This window comes from Saimiri boliviensis, chromosome 8 (genome assembly GCF_048565385.1).
Source record: "Saimiri boliviensis isolate mSaiBol1 chromosome 8, mSaiBol1.pri, whole genome shotgun sequence".
Taxonomy (NCBI): Eukaryota; Metazoa; Chordata; class Mammalia; order Primates; family Cebidae; genus Saimiri; species Saimiri boliviensis.
Window position 1 is genome coordinate 72,720,435 of NC_133456.1, and position 20,542 is coordinate 72,740,976.

The window sequence follows — 20,542 nt, forward strand, 5'->3', positions numbered from 1 at the left end:
CTCACTCTGTCACCCAGGCTGGAGTGCAGTGGCACGATCTCAGCTCACTGCAACTTCCGCCTCCCCGGTTCCAGTGAGTCTCATGCCTCAGCCTCCCGAGTAGCTGGGATTACAGGCACACACCACACCCAGCTAATATTTGTATTTTTAGTAGAGATGGGGTTTTGCCATATTGGTCAGGCTGGTCTGGAACCCCTGACCTCAAGTGTTCCACCCGCCTTGGCCTCCCAAAGTGCTGGGATTACAGGCGTGAGCCACCACACCCAGCCAGTAGGTAGTTTTTCAATCCTCCTCCTCCTCCAGCCTTCCACCGTCAAGTAGCCCCCAGTGTCTATTGTTCCCTTCTTTGTGTCCATGTGTACTCAGTGTTTAGCTCCCACTCATGAGTGGGAACATGGAGTACTTGGTTTTTTTCATTTCTTTTCTTTTCTTTTCTTTTTTGAGACAGAGTTTCACTCTTGTTGCCTAGGCTGGAGTGCAATGGCACGATTGGCTCACTGCAACCTCCGCCTTCCAGGTTCAAGCAATTCTCCTGCCTCAGTCTCCCAAGTAGCTGGGATTACAGGCACCTGCCACCACGCCTGGCTAACTTTGTATTTTTAGGAGAGACGGGGTTTCACCGTGTTGATCAGTCTGATCTTGAACTTCTGACCTCAGGTGATCCACTCACCTTGGCCCCCTAAAATGCTGGGATTACAGGTGTGAGCCACGGCACCCAGCAGTACTTGGTTTTCTGTTCCTGTGTTAATTCACTTAAGATAAGGCCTCCAGCTCCGCCCATGTTGCTGCAGAGGCCATGATCTCCTTCTTTTTCATGACTGTGTAGTATTCCATATGCTTATGTACCATATTTTCTATATCCAGTCCACCATCGATGTGCTTTTGTGTTGATTCCGTGTCTGCTGTTGTAAATCGTGCTAAAATGAACACAGGCTTGCACGTGTCCTTACAGGAGAGTGATTTACATTCCTGTGAGTATATATCCAATAATGGAATTGCTGGGTCAAATGGTAGCTCTATTTAAAGTTCTTCGAGAAATCCCCACACTGCTTTCCACCGTGGCTGAACTGTTTATCTTCCCAATAGCAGCATATACACATTCTCTTTCCTGCACAACCTCTCCAGCATGCTATTTTTTCAACTTTTAAATAACAGCCGATCTGACTGGTGTGAGGTGGTATGTCACTGGGTTTGGACTTGCATTTCCCTGATGATGAGTGATACTGAGCATTTTCTCATCTGCTTCTTGGCTGCGTGTGTGTCTTCTTTTGAGAAGTGAATACAGACTTGCTGAATGAGTAACTGTGTGAATGAATGCCAGCCGACCAAAATCCACATTTTACTAGCTCTAGCTGTAAATCCGTTCATCCCTTCCCAACATATTTTATTTTATCTTCTATATCAAATGTGGAAAATTAGCAACACATCTTCACGTGTCAACTCTCTGAGTTCTCAGAGATGGTACTCACATTTTGGCAAAGGCATTTCTCATATCAGATCCTCTTGTTTTCCCTCTTTGTAGTTCCCACTCAGAAACTCGGCTGGGTTTTGCCAATAACTTAAAATGAAGAATATATATTAAGGCTTCGAGGAATTTCAAATTTCTTAAGATCACTTTTGTTTCATTTCTTTTTCCTTCCCCATTTCCACGTTTCTATTTCTCTAGATGTCATCTGGCAACTGTTTTCATACGTATGCAACTTTGGGTTTTCTGTGCTAAGACTTTCATTTGACAATGCCCTTTGCAAAAGAACGTTCTGCTGATCTGTGCAAGGGGAAGTGATACTCGTGGGCTAAAACATGACCAGACAATGAAGCAAAATATATTAAACTACTACTAGCCAACACAGGTCAGCAGGAATGTTAGGGGTGTTTCACAGTTTGGGAAGGGGTGGTTCTGGTTTCTGATCTCTCTCATTTTAAAAAAGAGAAAAGGAGGGGTGTGGTGGCTCATGCATGTACTCCCCACACTTTGGAAGGCCTTGACGGGAGGATGCTTAAGCCCAGGAGTTAGAGATCAGCCTGAGCAGCATAACAAGACCTTGTCTCTACAACAACAGCAAAAATCAGCTGAGCGTGGTGGCTTGTGCCTGCAGTCCCAGCTACTGGAGGGGCTAAGGGCTCTCAGCTAATTGGGAGGCTGAGGTGGGAGGATCGCTTGAGCACAGGAGGTCTAGGCTGCAGTGAGCAGTGATCACACCACTGCACTCCAGCCTCGGCGACAGACTGAGATTCCGTCTCAATAAACAAATAAATAAAAATACACACACATTAGCCCTTGTGATAATAACTTTATTTTTCCCTCTATTTTCTATGTAAAACCTCTGTAGGAGTGTACATTGGAAATGTATGAACCCTGTAAAAATCAGACAGTGAGCCCTGGATACACTACCCTCATCCAAGGCTTGATTACTGTCTAACTTCCTGGGTCATTGCTACTCATGCCCACTCTCTCCTTTCCTCAGCAGCATCCGGGGTTATGCTCAGGACCTCTTCATGTCTCATTGTTTCTTTTCTTTCTTTCTATTTTTTTTTTTTTTTTTTTTTTTTGATGGAGTCTCACTCTGTTGCCCAGGCTGGAGTGCAATGGCGCCATCTTGGCTTACTGCAACCTCTGCCTCCTGGGCTCAAGCAATTCTCCTGCCTCAGCCTCCCAGGCAGCTGGGACTACAGGCACCTGCCAGCAGGTCCAGCTAATTTTCTTTGTATTTTTAGTAGAGATGGGGTTTCATCATGTAGGCCAGGCTGGTCTCGAACCCCTGACCTCTGGTGATCCACCCGCCTCGGCCTCCCCAAAGTGTGGTGATTATAGGTTTGATTACAGGCACTCCACCATGCCTGGCCTATTTCCTTATTATTTAAATAATTCTCAGAAGACTTTCTCCAAGAAGAATTTGTCCCTACTTATTCTTTCAGTAGTTTACATATCTGACCATTCTTATGGTATGTTTTTTGGTGGGGGGTTGTTTTGTTTTGGGGGGTTCTTTGAGACACAGTCACTCTGTCGCCCAGGCTGGAGTGCAATGGTGCGATCTTGGCTCACCGCAACCTCTGCTTCCTGGATTCAAGCAATTCTCCTGCTTCAGCCTCCCGACTAGCTGGGATTACAAGCATATGCCACAAGTCCTGTCTAATTTTTTTTTCTTTTTGTATTTTTAGTGGAGACAGGGTTTCACCATGTTGGCCAGGCTGGTCTCACACTCCTGACCTCAAGTGATCTGCCTGCCTCGGTCTCCCAAAGTGCTGGGATTGCAGGCGTGAGTCACCGCGCATGGCCTCTTATGGTATGTTTTGTCTCATCACCATCTTTGATTCCTTCCATTTTTCTGGAAATCCAAAATGTCTATGGACAATACCTTATTTCACACTTATCCCCTCTCTTCTTTCACCTCCATTTGTTTTCCTGAAAACCAGCTCATCTGTCTGCTCTTCCCCACCACTCTCTCCTTCCTCTGTTACTCTTCCTGTATTTTTCCTTATACCAAGACTTCCACTATCATTTCTCCTTGATCATTTTACTAGCTCTTTTGTAAACCTCTCATCCACATCTAACATTCAGGAAAATGAGTCTATATCATCCTTAATAATTCAAAGGTGATGCTTATGATGCCGATTATCCCGTATATATGGCATAGATGCAAAATCTACACAAAATAAGTAGCACTTAAAATACACTATCACAGCCAGGCATGGTGGCTCATGCCTGTAATCTCAGCACTTACAGAAGCCGAGGCAGGCGGATCGCCTGAGGTCAGGAGTTTGAAACCAGCCTGGCCAACGTGGTGAAACCCTGTCTCTACTAAGATACAACAAATTAGCCAGGCATGGTGGCAGCCTCCTGTAATCCCAACTATTCGGGAGGCTGAGGCAGGAGAATTGCTTGAACCTGGGAGGTGGCGGTTGCAGTGAGTCAAGATCAGGCCACTGCATTCCAGCCTGGTTGACAAAGTGAGACTCCGTCTTGAAAACAATAATAAAAATAAATAAATAAATAAAATACAATACGCTATGAAAATGTTCTACCACACATGTGGCCGCCTGTTGCGAGGACCACTGTGAGGTTTGCAGCTTCTTACGAGAAAGCATGAACTTAGAAAGGTACAGTTGAGGAGATGGAAGAGAAACAGATAGGAAATAAGTCATTGTCTAAGATTCTTCCCTTCAGGGTAATTTTGTAATTCTGTCAAATTATCCAAAGATCTGGGGTCTTGCCGGGCGCGGTGGCTCAAGCCAGTAATCCCAGCACTTTGGGAGGCCGAGGCGGGTGGATCACAAGGTCAAGAGATTGAGACCATCCTGGTCAACATGGTGAAACCCCGTCTCTACTAAAAATACAAAAAATTAGCTGGGCATGGTGGCGCGTGCCTGTAATCCCAGCTACTCAGGAGGCTGAGGCAGGAGAATGGCCTGAACTCAGGAGGCGGAGGTTGCGGTGAGCCGAGATCGCGCCATTGTACTCCAGCCTGGGTAACAAGAGCGAAACTCCGTCTCACAAAAAAAAAAAAAAAAAAAAAAAAAAAAAAAAAAAAAAGATCTGGGGTCTCCTTTCACTCCCTAGCTTTTGCTCCACACTGCTTTTTTTTTTTTTTTTTTTTTTTTTTTGAGACAGAGTCTCACTTATTGCCCAGGCTGGAGTGCAGTGGTGTGATCTCTGCTCACTGTAACCTCTGCCTCCCAGTTCCAGTGATTCTTGTGCCTCAGCCTCCCAAGTAGCTGGGATTACAGGTGTGTACCACCATGCCTGGCTAATTTTTGTATTTTTAGTAGAGACGAGGGCTCATTATGTTGGCCAGGCTGGTCTCGAACTCCTGACCTCAGGTGATATGCCAGCCTCGGCCTCCCAAAGCTGTGAGCCATCACACCTGGCCTGCCTCAGCCTTCTAAAGTACTGCTATTATAGCAGTGGGCCACCACACCCAGCCCATAGAGTCTCTATGTATTTCAAGAAGGAGAAAAATGATTCCTATAAGCAAGTTTAAAATATAGAAAAGAATGAAAGCAAAGAAAATGATGAATATGTTAGTAAATATAGACAAGATTGCCTACATGAAATAATAGCCATAAGATGCTTAAAAATTGTAAAAAAAAAAAATCTAAAACACTGGAAAATAGAATGTAAACGGGGTGGAAGGTAATTAGAATTAAAGCATTCTAAGGTTCTTATACTTTCAGGAGGGCAGAGATGCTGATTACTATTAGATGCTGTTACGAACGGATATTGTTCAAGGTTAGTTACAGAAGCATATCCACCAGGAATGATACAGAACGTGAGATTTCTCACAGGGCTTTCACCTTACACAATTGTGGAAGCTGGTTAATCAGCTTATGATGTTCATTTATATACGGCTGTTGCTACTGTGTCGAGGGCTAAGCCTGAGTTCTGCAAGGCAGATTGTCTGGCCAGAGATTCAGAGAAGGTGAAGGAGAACAGGTGGTGGGGTCTGCAGGAGCTGGAGGCCCATTGCTGCCCCAGAAGTAGCACATGCCTGGCCTAGGCTTAGGGGTAAAAGAAGAAGGAGGAGAAAAACAAGAAGAGGAAAAAGGAAGAAAAAGAAGGCCAGGCTCATACCTGTAATCCCAGCACTATGGGAGGCTGAGGCAGGCGGATCACCTGAGGTCTGGAGTTCGAGACCAACCTGGGCAACATGATGAAACCCCGTTTCTACTAAAAATACAAAAATTAGCTGAGCGTGGTAGTGGGCAGCTGTAATCCCAGCTACTCGGGAGGCTGAGGCAGGGAGAATTGCTTGAACCTGGGAGGTGGAGGTTGCAGTGAGTTGAGATTGTTCCCCTTCACTCCAGCCCGGCAACAGAGTAAGACTCCATCTCAGCGAAAAAAAGGAGGAGGAGGAGGAGGAGGAGAAGGAGAAGGAAGGCTGTCTGGCAGGAGGGAGGCACTGCAGGTCAGCTGCTGTTGCAGAAGCAGCACACACTGGTCCAGGATTTGCAGAAGCTGAATGAGGAGGTATGCAGGAGCGTGGGAACGCCGGGCTTAGCGCTGCTCCCACACCAACAAGTGGATGAACTGCAGCGACTTTTGTGCCTTACACCAGGTTTCTAAGCATAAAACACATACGTGGCTGCTACTTCACTTCTGCTTTCTAATCTCATACAAACGCCTTCTGCAGCCCGTGCCAACCTAGAGCTGTGCAGGGGCGTGAATTCTGGGAACTGGATTTTGGCTTAGCTAAGTTGACACGATCCAGATCAACTATAGTTCATGCCATGTCATCCATACACACTCTTAACTGTACTCAACTTCCACATGAAAAAATAACAAAATCATCTTTCTGCCTGACAGAATGCGACTGTCCCTGATACAGCCAGAAACAGGCTAAGCCTCTCCAAAAGCAGATACAAAGTTGCTCTATCCATTCTTAGGTGATATTTACTTATTCTTTGTCTGAGTCCATTTTAATTTTTAAAAAATTTTTAAATTCCATTAAATTTTTTTAACTTCAATACTGAGATACAAAGTTAACTTCTTTTTTTTTTCTTTCTTTCTTTCTGTGTTTTTCTTTTCTTTCTTTCTTTTTTTTTTTTGACAGTCTCTCTCTGTCACTCAGGCTGGAGTGCAGTGGCACAATCTTGGCTCGCTGCAACCTCCACCCTCCAGGTTCAAAAGATCGTCCTGCCTCAGCCTCCTGAGTAGGGATTACAGGCATGTGCCACCATGGCCAGCTAATTTTGTATTTTTTTTTTAGAGACACGGCTTTACTATTTTGGCCAGGCTGGTCTCCAACTCCTGACTTCAACTGATCCACCTGCCTTGGCCTCCCAAAGTGCTCAGATGACAGGCGTGACCCACCACGCCCCACCAGCTAACTACTATAACATATATTATGTTCTATGGAAAGACATGGGAGAAGAGAAGACAAAAAAAATGGCTAACATATCCACAAACATATTCATGTCAAAACGAGGAAGAAACAGGTATAACCATCACAGTTTTCATGGCTGTGACCGGGAATATGGTCATACCTGGTGCTTAAAACTAGCTTCTTCCACTGCCTAGTCCAAATTCCTTTTCAACAAGCTCTCCATGGCTGGCCATGGTTTCTTGCCTGATAGAGTGACCCAAATCTTCATCCCTCCAGGGACCGAGCATTTAGCAGGCCTGTCTGTTTTCGGTGGCTGTAGTTTTCCACTGACTTCAGTCACAAGACCTGAGCGTGCTAAGGGGCACGTCGGGCCATCTTCCGCGTTCTTGCCATTCTCCTCCCACCATCACTGCAGTAACCCAGTTTCCCATCGTAGTCAGATCCACCACCGTGCTTGCTGCCTGTTGAGTCAACAGCATGTGGAGTCCATACTGGTCAAGCGGCATCTCAATTTCCGGTTTCATGGGGCCATCGTTGTCTCGCCTGGGGAAAGCCTTCCTCTAAGACTTCGAAACAGCAGAGCCCGAAGTTGCAGGAATAAGAAGCAAACATTTCATCGGTTCATTCTTGAAATAAATTAAAAGCGTTACTCCAGAATGAACAGCTGAATGCCAAGGAAGGGAAACAGGCTTTTTGCTAATGTGGAGAAAGTTAGAGTGATCTGAATAAAGATCAAACCAGCTATAACAGTCCCTTGAGCCAAAGCCTAATTCAGAGCAAGGCTCCCAACTCTCTTCAACTCTATGAAGGCTAAGAGAGGGGAGGAAGCTGCAGAAAAAGGTTGACGCTAGCAGAGGTGAGTCCGTGAGGCCTAAGGAAAGAAGCCGTCTCTGTAACATGCAAGTGTAAGAAGCAGCAAGTGCTAATGAGGAAGCGGCAGCAGGTTACCCGGGAGATCCAGCTAGGATCACTGATGAAGGTGGCTGCATCAAACAACAGATCTGCAACACAGATGAAACAGCCCTCTCTTAGAAGCAGATGACATCAGTCGTGGCTCATGCCTGTAATCCCAGCTACTAGGGAGGCTGAGGCAGGAGCATCGCCTGAACCCAGAAGGTGGAGGTTGCAGTGAGCCAAGATCACACCATTGCACTCCAGCCTGGGTGACAGAGCAAGACTCCATTTCAAAATAAATAAATAAATAAATAAGAATATGCCATCTAGGACTTTCATTGCTAGAGAAGAGTAGGCAATGCCTGGCTCCAAAGCTTCAAAGAACGGGCTGACTTTATTAGGTACTAACGCCGTTGGTGACTAAGTTGAAGCCAATGCTCATTTACCATTCTGAGAATCCTAGAGCCCTTAAGAATGACACTAAATCTGCTCTGTCTATGCTCTGTAAATAGAACAACACAGCCTAGAGGACAGCACACCTGTTTACAGCATGGTTTACTGAATATTTGAAGCCCAATGTTGAGACCAAATGCTGAGGAAGAACGATTCCTTTCAAAATATTACTGCTCATTGACAATGTACGTGGCGACCCAAGAGCTCAGATGGAGACGTACAGGAGGGCGAGTGCTGTTTTCACGCCTGCTAGCCCAGCATCCTTTCTGCGTCCATGCAGACCGAGCAGTAACTTCAACTTTCAAGTCCTATTATTTAAGAAATACATTTTGTGGCCAGGCGCAGTAGCTCACGCCTGTAATCCCAACACTTTGGGAGGCCGAGGCAGGCAGATCACCTGAGGTCAGGAGTTTGAGACCAGCCAGGCCAATATGGTGAAACCCTGTCTTTACTCAAAATACAAAAATTAGCCTTGGGAGGCTGAGGCAGGAGAATCGCTTGAACCCAGGAGGCAAAGCTTGTAGTGAGCCAAGATTGCGCCACTGCATTCCAGCCTGGGTGACAGAGCCAGATTCTGTCTCAAAACAAGAAAAAGAAAAGAAAAAAAATACATTTTGTAAGGCAATAACTGTCACAGAGAGTGATTCTTCTGACAGATCTGGGCAAAACAAATTGAAAACCTTCTAGAAAGGATTCACTATTCTAGATGTCATCAGGCATGTTCAGGATTCATGGAAAGAGGTCAAAATATCAACAATGAAGAGGAGTTTAGGATACTTTATTATTATTAACAAACCCTTCTGTGGTGCTTATTATGAATTGGCACTGTTGTCAGCATCCTGCCCTTACAACCTTAATTAATCCTGATAACAACCATAAGAGATAGGAACTCTCTCTCACAAGTTTTGATAAGTACGAGTCTTTTGACTTTTGACGTCAAATTATCATTTGACATTATAGCGGAAGAAACTGACATGAAGAAATTAGGTAACTTAAGCCCAAAATCATACAACTTGTAAATGGTGGACCTAGGGTTCAAATTGAGAGAGTTTAGCTTTGAAGTTCACACTCTTTTTTGAGATGGAGTTTCCCTCTTGTAGCCCAGGCTGGAGTGCAATGGTGTGATCTCAGCTCACCGCAACCTCCACCTCCCAGGTTCAAGTGATTCTCCTGCCTCAGCCTCCCGAGTAGCTGGCATTTTGGGCACATGCCACAATGCCTGGCTAAGTTTTTGTATTTTTAGTAGAGACAAGGTTTCTCCATGTTGGTCAGGCTGGTCTCAAACTCCTGACCTCAGGTGATCCGCCCGCCTTGGCTTCCGAAAGTGCTGGGATTACAGGTGTGAGCCACGGTGCCCGGCATTTGAATTTCACACACTTAACCACTTTGATATGCTACCTCTCCAATCACAATGCAATTAAACTAGAAACAAACACACAACTTTCCTTTTCCATATTTTTAGACTAATAAGTACATGTATAAATGACTCACAGGTCAAAGAAAAAATAAAAATTGCATTTTGAATTAAAAGTGCAGTGGCATGATCTTGGCTCACTGCAACCTCCGCCTCCTGGGTTCAAGCAATTCTCCTGCTTCAGCCTCCCGAGCAGCTGGGATTACAGGCGCCCATCACCACACTTGGTTAATTTTTGTTATTTTTAGTAGAGACGAGGTTTCACCATATTGGCCAGACTGGTCTTGAACTCCTGACCTCAAGTGATCCACCTGCTTCAGCCTCCCAAAATGCTAGGATTACGGGCATGAGCCACCATGTCCGGCCTGGTTTTAATTTCTAGAACTGAGACTAGTACTTATCAAAACTTGTGAGAGGCAAATATTTCAAAAGAAATGTATAGCTTACATAAATATATAAGGAAAGAAGAAAGGACACATAAAATACTAGGAAATGCAAAAGTAATATAAAGTGACAGAAAACAGATCCGCGCTTACTTAGGCAGTCAGAGCCAGGCAGGAAAGAGGAGGAGGGAAGGATTACAGGGAGCAGGGTGGATATGTTCATTATCCTGACCATGGGGATGCTTTCACAGGTGCATACATAGGTCAAAGCTTATCCAATTGTCTCTTTAAACAGTTTATATCAATTACACCTCAGTAAAGCTGTTTTCAAAATGTGCCATGGTTAAAAAATTAAACATTATATGAATACAAAGTGAAAAGTAAAAGTTTTTCATTTCTACCCAAAACTACTAACGTTTTTGATGCCTTCTCTGAGGGCCTTCCTAAGCATATCCACACCCTTCCCTCCAATACAGACAGGTTTTCCATGAGATAAGTGTAAATCAGAACCATCTGGGGAACATTTTTTTTTTCTGGAACAGAATCTCACTGTGTTGCCCAGGCTGGAGTGTAATGGCGAAATCTCAGTTCACTGCAACCTCCGCCTCTCAGGTTCAAGAGATTCTCCTGCCTCAGCCTCCTGAATAGCTGGGATTTACAAGTGCCCACAACCATACCCAGCTAATTTTCATATTTTTAGTAGACATGGGGTTTCATCATGTTGGCCAGACTGGTGGAGAGCTTTTAAACACACACACACACACACACACACACATTCTCAGTAGGAAGCACTTGCGTGCAGGTATTTCAAAAAGTTCATCAAATCATTCTCTGCCCACACATACTCCTTAGTGGCCCCAGGGCTGTAGGCTTTAGAGATACTAGACCAGAAGGGTAAGCTGGAAAGTTGTTTTAGGAGAATGAATGAAATGAAAGACTCAACTGGGGAGAAATCAGACAGAGAACACCTTATGGAGAGGCTATGGCAATAGTGCAAACAAGGAACCACGCAGATCCGTGCTTCGGTGCTAGCTGTGGAGACAGATGTTAGCCAGGTTTACGGAATGAAACGGAGCTTACCTTCTCTGCATTGATGACGATTCCAAATGTCCACAGTAAATAAGACGTTTCTAGTCTGCAACAAAATTGTTGCATGTTCTTGCCTTATGAAGTTAGCAGGTGTCCCCACCACGAGGCAGCTTAACCATTCCTTTCCTGGCAGTGCGTGACCTCTCCCTGAGGCAGTCAGTTCCACAGAGATGTGACAAGGCCTTTATCAACAGCCCCATCTGTCCCATCCCCCAGCTCCCCCATTTTCTCTGAAAGGTGCTTGGAACACAGGTTTAAAACCACTCATCTAGGCCAGGGGCAGTGGCTCACGCCTGTCATCCCAGCACTTTGGGCGGCCGAAGTGGGTGGATCACCTGAGGTCGGGAGTTTGAGACCAGCCTGGCCAACAGGACGAAATACTGTCTCTACTAAAAGTACAAAACATTAGCCAGGTATAGTGGTAGATGCCTACAATCCCAGCTACTTGGAAGGCTGAGGCAGAAGAATTGCTTGAAAACCCAGGAGGTGGAGGCTGCAGTGAGCCAAGATCGCGCCATTGCACTCCATCCTAGGCAACAGAACAAGACTCTGTCTTAAAAAAAAAAAAAACAAAAGCTTTTTACGTTGCCTTTCTGAGAGCGAGATGGGTCACCAGCAGCTGTACTGGAGCCACCCGCGAAAATTCGGCCAGGGCTCTCGCTCTTGTCGCGTATGTTCAAACCGGCATGGTTTGATCCGGAAATATGGTCTCAATATGTGCCGCCAGTGTTTCCGTCAGTACGCGAAGGATATAGGTTTCATTAAGTTGGACTAAATGATCTTCAAAGGATTATCCAAGACACGAAAAAGACATGAAAAACCATGATAGTTCTTTGTACATAAAGTAAACATAAAAAAAAAAAAAAAAAAAAAAAAAAAAAAAAAGCATTCATCTAGACAGGAGGGCCAAACAGGGTCGTCTCCCCTGCTCTTAGACCAGCTTCCGGCCTGCCTGGAGCCCAGAAGGAGCAGCTGGGCAGGGGCGTGGCAGGGCACTGCTGGGACCTGTCTGGCCACAGCCTTGCACAGGGAGTGATCACCTGACATGAGGAGGATTCAAAACCAGCCACCAGCCGGCGGGCCGAGCTCCTTCAAGCTCAAGGGTGTGGGGGATCCTCGTGAGTCTTCAGGGAAGAGCGCAGGAGAGGAGGAGAGGGGAAGGTGGCCTGCTGGCCTAGGGGTGTTTCTACCTCACTGTCAGCCTTTCTGCTTCTAGGTAAGATAGGACAAACACAGAGGAAGAGGGAGAAATCTTTTAGGGCAACATCCAGAAAACTTATTCTCCAGAGCTGCAGAAAATCCAAAACAGACAGGTTCAAATTCTCTGTCGGATCGGTTTTGGCTTCCTTTTAGTTGCAGATGAAACATCAATTTCACTGCAGTACATACAGCCCGGCTCTCATTTGCCCACGAAGGCATCTGCGGCATCGCCTGTCCCTTCACTTTACCACTCTCCAATTCCACACTTACGTAACGTCCAGCTGTCCCTTTCTACCAAGCTGGAGTTACCAGAACCGAGTAGCTCACGTCCTGTTGACAATCATTTAACTCCTTTCTGGTGTTGCTTGGGAAATCTTGAGGAGGTGGTGATGTGGAGGAAAAGAACACTCACTTCCCCGGGAGATGTTTCTCTCCAGTTTGGAGATGAACCTCTTGAATCACGTGGCGGGGAAAGAGCGTGGAAGAGGCATGGGAAAGGACTTTCTGGGCTATAGTTCCAGGAGTAACCAGGGGTGGAGTGTGGGTGAGGTGGACTTTTCACTTCAATGTGTGGCTTCACCAACTGCATGGTGGATGGCTGATCCAGGAGATCTTCTCAAGGTGGTGATAAAAATGGCACCCACAGATCCTAGAGGAAGCTGAGAAGGGCAGCGAGCTGAACACACAGGAAGTAGTCGATCAGCTCACACTGAATACAGCGTCCCTTCGTTCCCCACATATTTTATGTCACACTCGTGTTTACCTCTCTCTAGATTTTCAGGAGTCAGGAAAACCTGAGAATAAGAGGGAAAAATGGAGGGAAAGCACGTTAGGGAAATGTTCAGTGACTAAAAGGAAGATTCACAATAGATCCAGAGAGAGAGAAAAAAAAAAGGTCAGATAAAGGCCAAAACCTTATGGTTGTATGGACAGAATAGACTTCCTGGAGGGGCTAGCTGCCTGCATGCAAATTTAGGTAGGCTTACATGGGAGCAGAAACACAGGAAGGAAGGTCGAGCCCTGACTCAGCTCGCCACATCGGCTTCCACCATTTGCCTACCAGCCCAGCCCATCCTCCCACCCCTGGCAAGAAGGGAGTCTTGGCCCAGGAAGGAGGGGCTCGCTTGCCTCTCCCAGAGTTCACACTGTTTTTCTCTGCAGGGAGGCTCTCAGGCCCCAGCCCTGGTATCTCTCTCATTTAGGAAACGCAGAAGGTCTCAGCTCTCCACAGGAAGGACCGGTACTTTCACCATCAATTGCTCAGACTTTCACCGGCAGGGGGTGGACCCTGCTGCCTTCCAGGCCGTATTTAACCAGAAAGCCTTCTGTCCAGTCATCAGCTACAGCCTCCCAGCTCATGTCAACATCTCCTTCACCCTGTCTGCCATACTGGAAGTGGCAAGACCCGGTCCCTGCATCCTTTCCATGGCTTTATTATTATTATTATTATTATTATTATTATTATTATTATTTTTGCCTTATGACATGGAACTAGGATCCATGGCTTCTAATAAGGAATGAAGACTCTTTACATGGTCAACCCAACATTGCCCGTTTCAGGGATGAGCAGTGAATCCCCCGAGTGAATGCTGTGCAAGTTAGGTGTCCATCCTACGTGGTGGGGAAACACGAATCCGGATGCTGCAGTAATATTCCTGCAGGGAACATTCATCCTTGAGTCCTGCCCTTGTGGAAGTACGTTACCAAAAAACGCATTCCCAGTGGGCTCCAGCCCTGTCTTTCACCTGCATTTTCCATGCAACCTGTATTTTTCTCACCTGCCCTTCTTTTGTGACTGGTGATGGAAAAGGCAAACTGTCACTTGGGACCACTTAGGTCCTGGTTTCGTGCCATGAATGATCCCGCATGGGAATTTTATTTATTTTGGACAAGATGCGCACCTTTAGTGCTGTCGTCATTTCCGTGGTTACACAGGGTATGTGAGATTCCGTTTCTTCCTCTACTCTCTTTCTCCTACCCTTTTTTTCCTGGCTTTTCTTGCAAAATCCCATTTATTGAAATTGACAGTGCCCAAGGGAATAAATATATACAATCAGAATGGGGCCAGGGTTGATGACAGACAGCTTCCGAGGCTGCCAATCAACTTTGAAAGACACAGACAGAAAAGACAGGGCAAAAGAGGTCCTGAAGTAAGCTCAGGGCCCCAATCTATCCAGAGTCCAGTTTAAGATTTCCCCAAAGCGGGAAGTGAAAGGCCAGTAAGATTTTGTTAGCTAGCAAAGGGGAGGCAGTTATCACCAGGGAGAGAAAAGAAGCCAGAATTTAGAAGGAGATGAGGGGCTGAGCACAGTGGTTGATACCTGGCATCCCAGCACTTTGGGAGGCTGAGGTGAGAGCACTGAAGACCAGGAGTTTGCGTTCAGCCTGGGCACACAGCATGATCTCATCTCTGTTTTAAAAATTAAAATTAACCGAGTGTGGCGGTGCACGCCTGTAGTCCCAGCTACTCAGGAGGCTGAGATGAGAGGATCGCTTGAGCCTAGGAGTTTGAGGTGACAGTCAGCTGTGGTTGTGTCACTGCAGTCCAGCCTGGGTGACAGAGCACAATTCTGTCTCAAAAAAATAAAAAGAGAGAGATCCAAGATGGCTGATCACTAGCAGCTCGGGATTGTAGCTCCCAGTGAAAGCGCAAAGAACGAGAGGACGCCACACCTTCACATGAATTCTTGTTGCTCACGCACCAGGAGATTCCCAGCGGAGGAGCCCCACGGGTCGGTCACCAGCGCAACTCTTGTGACCGGCGAGGCAGTTTTGCCGGCGCCTTGGAGCGTCGGTTCTTGGTGCAGAGTCAGAAAAGCACCATCAATCTTAACGCCGCTGATTTAGTCAGCGCAGTGGGTTGCTCAGATTTCGGCGCTGAGAATCAATAAGTTGGACGTCCACTCAGAAACCCAATTACAAAGACGGTAATTGTAAAGACCACAGATGGATAAATCTACAACGAAGGGAAGAAAACAGCCAAAAAAGGCTGAGAATACCCAAGATCAGAACGCCTCTGCCTCAGCAGGGGATCCCAGTTCCTCATCAGCAACGGAACAAGGCTTGATGGAGAACGAGTGTGTTCCAATTACAGAAGTAGGCTTCAAAATGTGGATAATGAGAAACTTCTGTGAATTAAAAGAACTTGTTCTAACCCAATCCAAAGAAACTAAGAACTTTGAAAAAAGGTTTGACAAAATGTTAACAAGAATACACAATTTAGAGAGGAATATAAGTGAATTGATGGAGCTGAAAAACACAATACGAGAACTACGTGAAGTATGCACAAGTTTTAACAGACGAATTGATCAAGCAGAAGAAAGGATATCAGAGGTTGAAGACCAACTCAATGAAATAAAATAAGAAGACAAGATTAGAGAAAAAAGGATAAAAAGGAACGAGCAAAGTCTCCAAGAAATATGGGACTATGTGAAAAGACCTAATCTATGCTTGATAGGTGTACCTGAATGTGACGAAGAGAATGAATCCAAGCTGGAAAATACGCTTCAGGATATTATTCAGGAAAATTTTCCCAACCTAGTAGGGCAGGATAATATTCAACGCCAGGTAATACAGAGAACACCACAAAGATATTCCTCAAGAAGAGCAACTCCAAGGCACATAATCGTCAGATTCACCAGGGTTGAAATGAAGGAGAAAATACTAAAGGCAGCCAGAAAGAAAGGTCAGGTTACCCACAAAGGGAAGCCTATCAGACTTACAGCAGATCTCTCAGCAGAAACCCTACAAGCCAGAAGAGAGTGGGGACCAATATTCAACATCCTTAAAGAAAAGAACTTTCAACCAAGAATTTCACATCCAGCCAAACTAAGCTTCATAAGTGAAGGAAAAATAAAGTTTTTTGTGAACAAGCAAGCACTCAGAGATTTCATCACCACCAGGCCTGCTTTACAAGAGCTTCTGAAAGAACCACTACACATAGAAAGGAACAGTTTATCAGCCTTTCTAAAAAATACCAAAAAGTAAAGAGCATCAATATAATGAAGAATTTACATCAACTAATGGGCAAAATAGCCAGCTAATATTAAATGGCAGTATTAAACTCACATATATCATTATTAATTCTAAATTTAAATTGACTAAATCCCCCAATCCAAAGACAGACAGGCAATTTGGATGAAAAACTAAAACCCATCGGTATGCTGCATCCAGACCCATCTCACATTCAAGGATACACAAAGACTCAAAACAAGGGATGGAGAAAGATTTACCAACCAAACAGAGAGTTAAAATAAATAAATAAAAAGCAGAAGTTACCATTTTTGCCTCTGATAAAATAGTCGTTAAAGCAACAAAGATCAAAAGAAGCAAAGAAGGACATTATATAATGATAAAAGGATCAATGCAACAAGAAGAGCTAAAGATCTTAAATATATACACACCCTATACAGGAATACCCAGACATGCAAGACTAATAAAGAGACTTAGACTCCCACACAATAATAGTGGGAGACTTCAACATTAATATTAGACAGATCAATGAGACAGAAAATTAACAACGATATCCAGGACTTGAACTCAGATCTGGAACAAGTAAACGTAATTAACATTTATAGAACTCTCCACTTTAAATACACAAAATATACACTCTTATCAGTACCACATCATATCAACTTAGAAGTTTAAATGAAATGTTGGTTGGCTCCTTGTTTGTTATTCTCTTCCCTCATTTTCTTTCATGTCTCCATTATTAAGGACAATTACAGGCATACCCATATTTAGACTGCATTCTAGCCTGGGCAATAAAGCAATACCCCCATTCTCTCTCCCTCTTCCTCTTTCTTCTTCTTCTTTATTCGTTTTCTTATTATTAAAAAAAAAAAAGGCAAACTCATTTATTTAAACACATAAAAGCGGCCAGGCGTGGTGGCTCACGCCTGTAATCCCAGCACTTCGGGAGGCTGAGGCGGGTGGATCACGAGGTCAAAAGATTGAGACCATCCTCGCCAACATGGTGAAACCCCATCTCTAAAAAATAAATAAATAAGTAAAAATAAAAAATAAATACATAAATGGAACAGTAGGGTGTTTGCTGACTGGGGATGTGTGCATGGTAAGGTGGGAGTTGAGCCTAGGAGTGACGGCAGCAGTGACCCGTCTGGAGCGCCACTGCCATCATGCCCGCCTGCAGCAGGGAGGCACAGCCCGGCTGCACCGTCCACTGAGCATGCAGGAGCCCCACCCTCCCTGGCGCAGCTGCAGTCTCCCAAACCATGGCACAGACCTAGGCATCCCTGTACTCTTGGGGGCCCAGGAAGGCCCCCACTGCTCTTGTGGCACAATCACAGCTCACTGTAACCTCGAACTCCTGGCTTCAAGAGATCCTCCCAGATCAGCCTCCCAAAGTGCTGGGATTACAAGCCTAAGCCACTGCTGCTGCCCCTCAGGGACTTTCTGGTTGCCATCGACGCCCTCAGTTTCTACCTACCAGCAGAAAGTGGGACTCGTGCCCCATTCAAGGCCACCCTTCGGCTGGGCTGCAGCATCTTCCTGCTCCGGGTGAATACACTGCTCCCTGCCAGTAGCAGCCCTCAGCAGTCCAGCTCCGCCGACAGTTGGAAAACAGAAAAAGAAAGAGAAGTCCTGGGGCCACTGGGGCTACTGAGGCAGAAGGGCATCTTGGAGAGGGCCCTGTGTGAAATAGGGACATGGGCTGACCTGCCTCAAGCCCGCGCCTCACCTCCACCCCAGGTGTCTACTTTGTCTGTCCCTAATAGCGGTCAGCCTGCTGGAGACCACCTTCATCACCCACCCGCTGCACATGGCCACCACCCAGCCCCCACCCATGCCTCAGTGACTCCACTCCCTGCTGCTGCCCTGCACCAGCCCAGGGAGATGCTGTCCCACTGCGCCCCAGAAGGGAAATGAGGGCCTGGGTCTCACCCCCACCCACCTGCCCGGTGAGGGAAGTCAGCACTGCCCGTACTCGCCCTTCTCACTGGCCTCACGCTTCTCTAATCCTGTCGCCTTCCCACTTCATGACTGAGTCTCTGTCCTCTCCACAGGCCCAAAGGAGCCGGGGGAGTTAGGGAAGGAGGTGAGACCCGGAGAGACCGAGCTAGATGGGGGTTCAGGACGGACAAAGACCCAGCTAGTGGAGCTGTGGGTGCAGTTCAGCCACGCGATGGACGCCCTGCTCTTCCACCTCTGGAACATTTAAGAGTTGAGTTCTGAGTGGGAGCAGCAGGGCTCAGTTGAGGCTGTGCCAGGCGCTGCTTCTCCGCTGCAGCCTGCATACCCAGCAAACCCACGTAACCGGTCCCAAACATGCCAGGATCCCTGCTCCAGCCCTCACTCTGCTTACAGAGAACCCCGGCTAACACTCCCAGAAATGAGACTGCGTTTCCAAATCAGAATGAATTCAGAGTATATATCTTTATGTTAGAAATAGAATTTAATAGAAAAAAATTTATCATAAATGACTACAAATATGTACCAGAAAAGTAACTCACATTATTAGTATAGAGGAAAAGGATTAGTTTAAAAAAAAAAAAAAAAAAAGGCTAACACATGCCATTCTCTATTAAGTATTTATTGAGCCAGGTGCGGTGGCTCACACCTGTAATCCCAGCACTTTGGGAGGCTGAGGCAGGTGGATCACCTGAGGTTAGGAGTTCGAGACTGGCCTGGCCAACATGGCAAAACGCCATCTCTACTAAAAATACAAAAATTAGCCAGGTGTGGTGGCACATGCCTGTAATCCAAGCTACTTGGGAGACTAGAGGCACAAGAATCACTTCAACCTGGGAGGTGGAGGTTGCAGTGAGCCGCGATCTCTCCACTGCACTCTAGCCTTTTAGACTCCATCTCAAAAAATAACAACAATAATAATATTTGTTGAGCACCTACTATGTGCTAGACACTATTCTGAGTGCTGAGGATACAGCAATGAACCAAACTAATAGAAATCCTATCCTCATGGAGCTCACACCACAGGGAGAGGGAAGAGACTGACAATAAAGAAGATAAATAAATGACATCAGGAAAAGAATGGGAAATGGGGGAGGGGTTACCAGTATAGGCTGAGTTGGCAGAGCAGGGCTCCTGATAACTTCTGCCTGGCTGGCTTCAGGTGTTATTTCACAACACCCCGAGGAGGTAGAAATGACTTTCCAAGAGGCTCAGAGAGCATGTAACTTGCCTGACATCATGCAACTCTTTTAGTGCTTTTGTTTTTGTAGTTTTTTCTTTTTCTTTTTTTTTTTTTTTAGTTGGAGTCTCGCTCTATTGCCCAGGCTGGAATGCAGTGGCACGATCTCGGCTCACTGCAACCTCTGACTCCCCAGTTCAAGCAATTCTCCTTCTTCAGCCTCCCGAGTAGCTGGGACTACAGGCACTCACCACCACGCTCAGCTAATTTTTGTATTATAAGTAGAAACGGAGTTTCACCATATTGGCCAGGCTGGTCTCGAACTTCTGACCTTGTGATTCACCCGCCTCGGCCTCCCAAAGTGCTGGGATTACGGTCATGAGCCACCGTGCCCGGCCGTAGTTTTTTCTTTGGGTAAGGCTTCAGCTATGCATTTAACAAACTTTTTTTTTTTTGAGACAGAGTCTCCATCTGTCTCCCAGGCTGGAATGCAGTGGCACGATCTCAGCTCACTGCAACCTCCACCTCCCAGGTTCAAGCAGTTTTCTGCTTCAGCCTCCCAAGTAGCTGGGATTACAGGCATGTGCCAACACGCCCAGCTAATTTTGTATTTTTAGTAGAGCCAGGGTTTCTCCATGTTGGTCAGGCTGGCCTCAAACTCCCGAACTCAGGTGATCCACCCACCTCAGCCTCCCAAAGTGCTGGGATTACGGACATAAGGACTGCATCCGGCCTTTTTATTTTTTATTTTTGAGAGGGACTTTCGCTCTATTGCCCAGATTGAAGTGCAGTGGTGTGATCTGCTTACTGCAACCTCCACCTCCCAGGTTCAAGCAATTCTCTGCCTCAGCCTCCTGAGTAGCTGGGATTACAGGCGCCCTCCACCACACCTGGCTAATTTTTTGTATTTTCAGTAGAGTTGGGTTTCACCATCTTGGCCAGGTGGGTCTTCAACTTCTGACCTTGTGTTTGACCCACCTCAGCCTCCCAAAGTACTGGGATTATGGGCATGAGCCAGCGTGCCTGGCCATAGTTTTTTTCTTTGGGTGAGGCTTCAGCTACGCATTTAACAAACTTTTGTTTGTTTGTTTGTTTGTTTGTTTGTTTGAGACAGAGTCTCTGTCTCCCAATGGCACGATCTCGGTCCACTGCAACCTCCACCTCCCAGGTTTAAGCA

At 46.0% G+C, this 20,542-nt stretch overlaps 1 protein-coding gene across 1 annotated transcript; it reads left to right on the forward strand.

Annotated features, from left to right (window-relative positions):
* The first annotated feature begins 11,645 nt into the window (after positions 1 to 11,645).
* On the forward strand, positions 11,646 to 11,929 carry LOC120367579 (small ribosomal subunit protein uS14). The gene has a single exon (XM_039478781.2). It carries the CDS (start codon positions 11,659 to 11,661, stop codon positions 11,827 to 11,829), a length of 171 nt encoding a protein of 56 aa, XP_039334715.1. The 5' UTR covers positions 11,646 to 11,658; the 3' UTR covers positions 11,830 to 11,929.
* Positions 11,930 to 20,542: the final 8,613 nt, after the last annotated feature.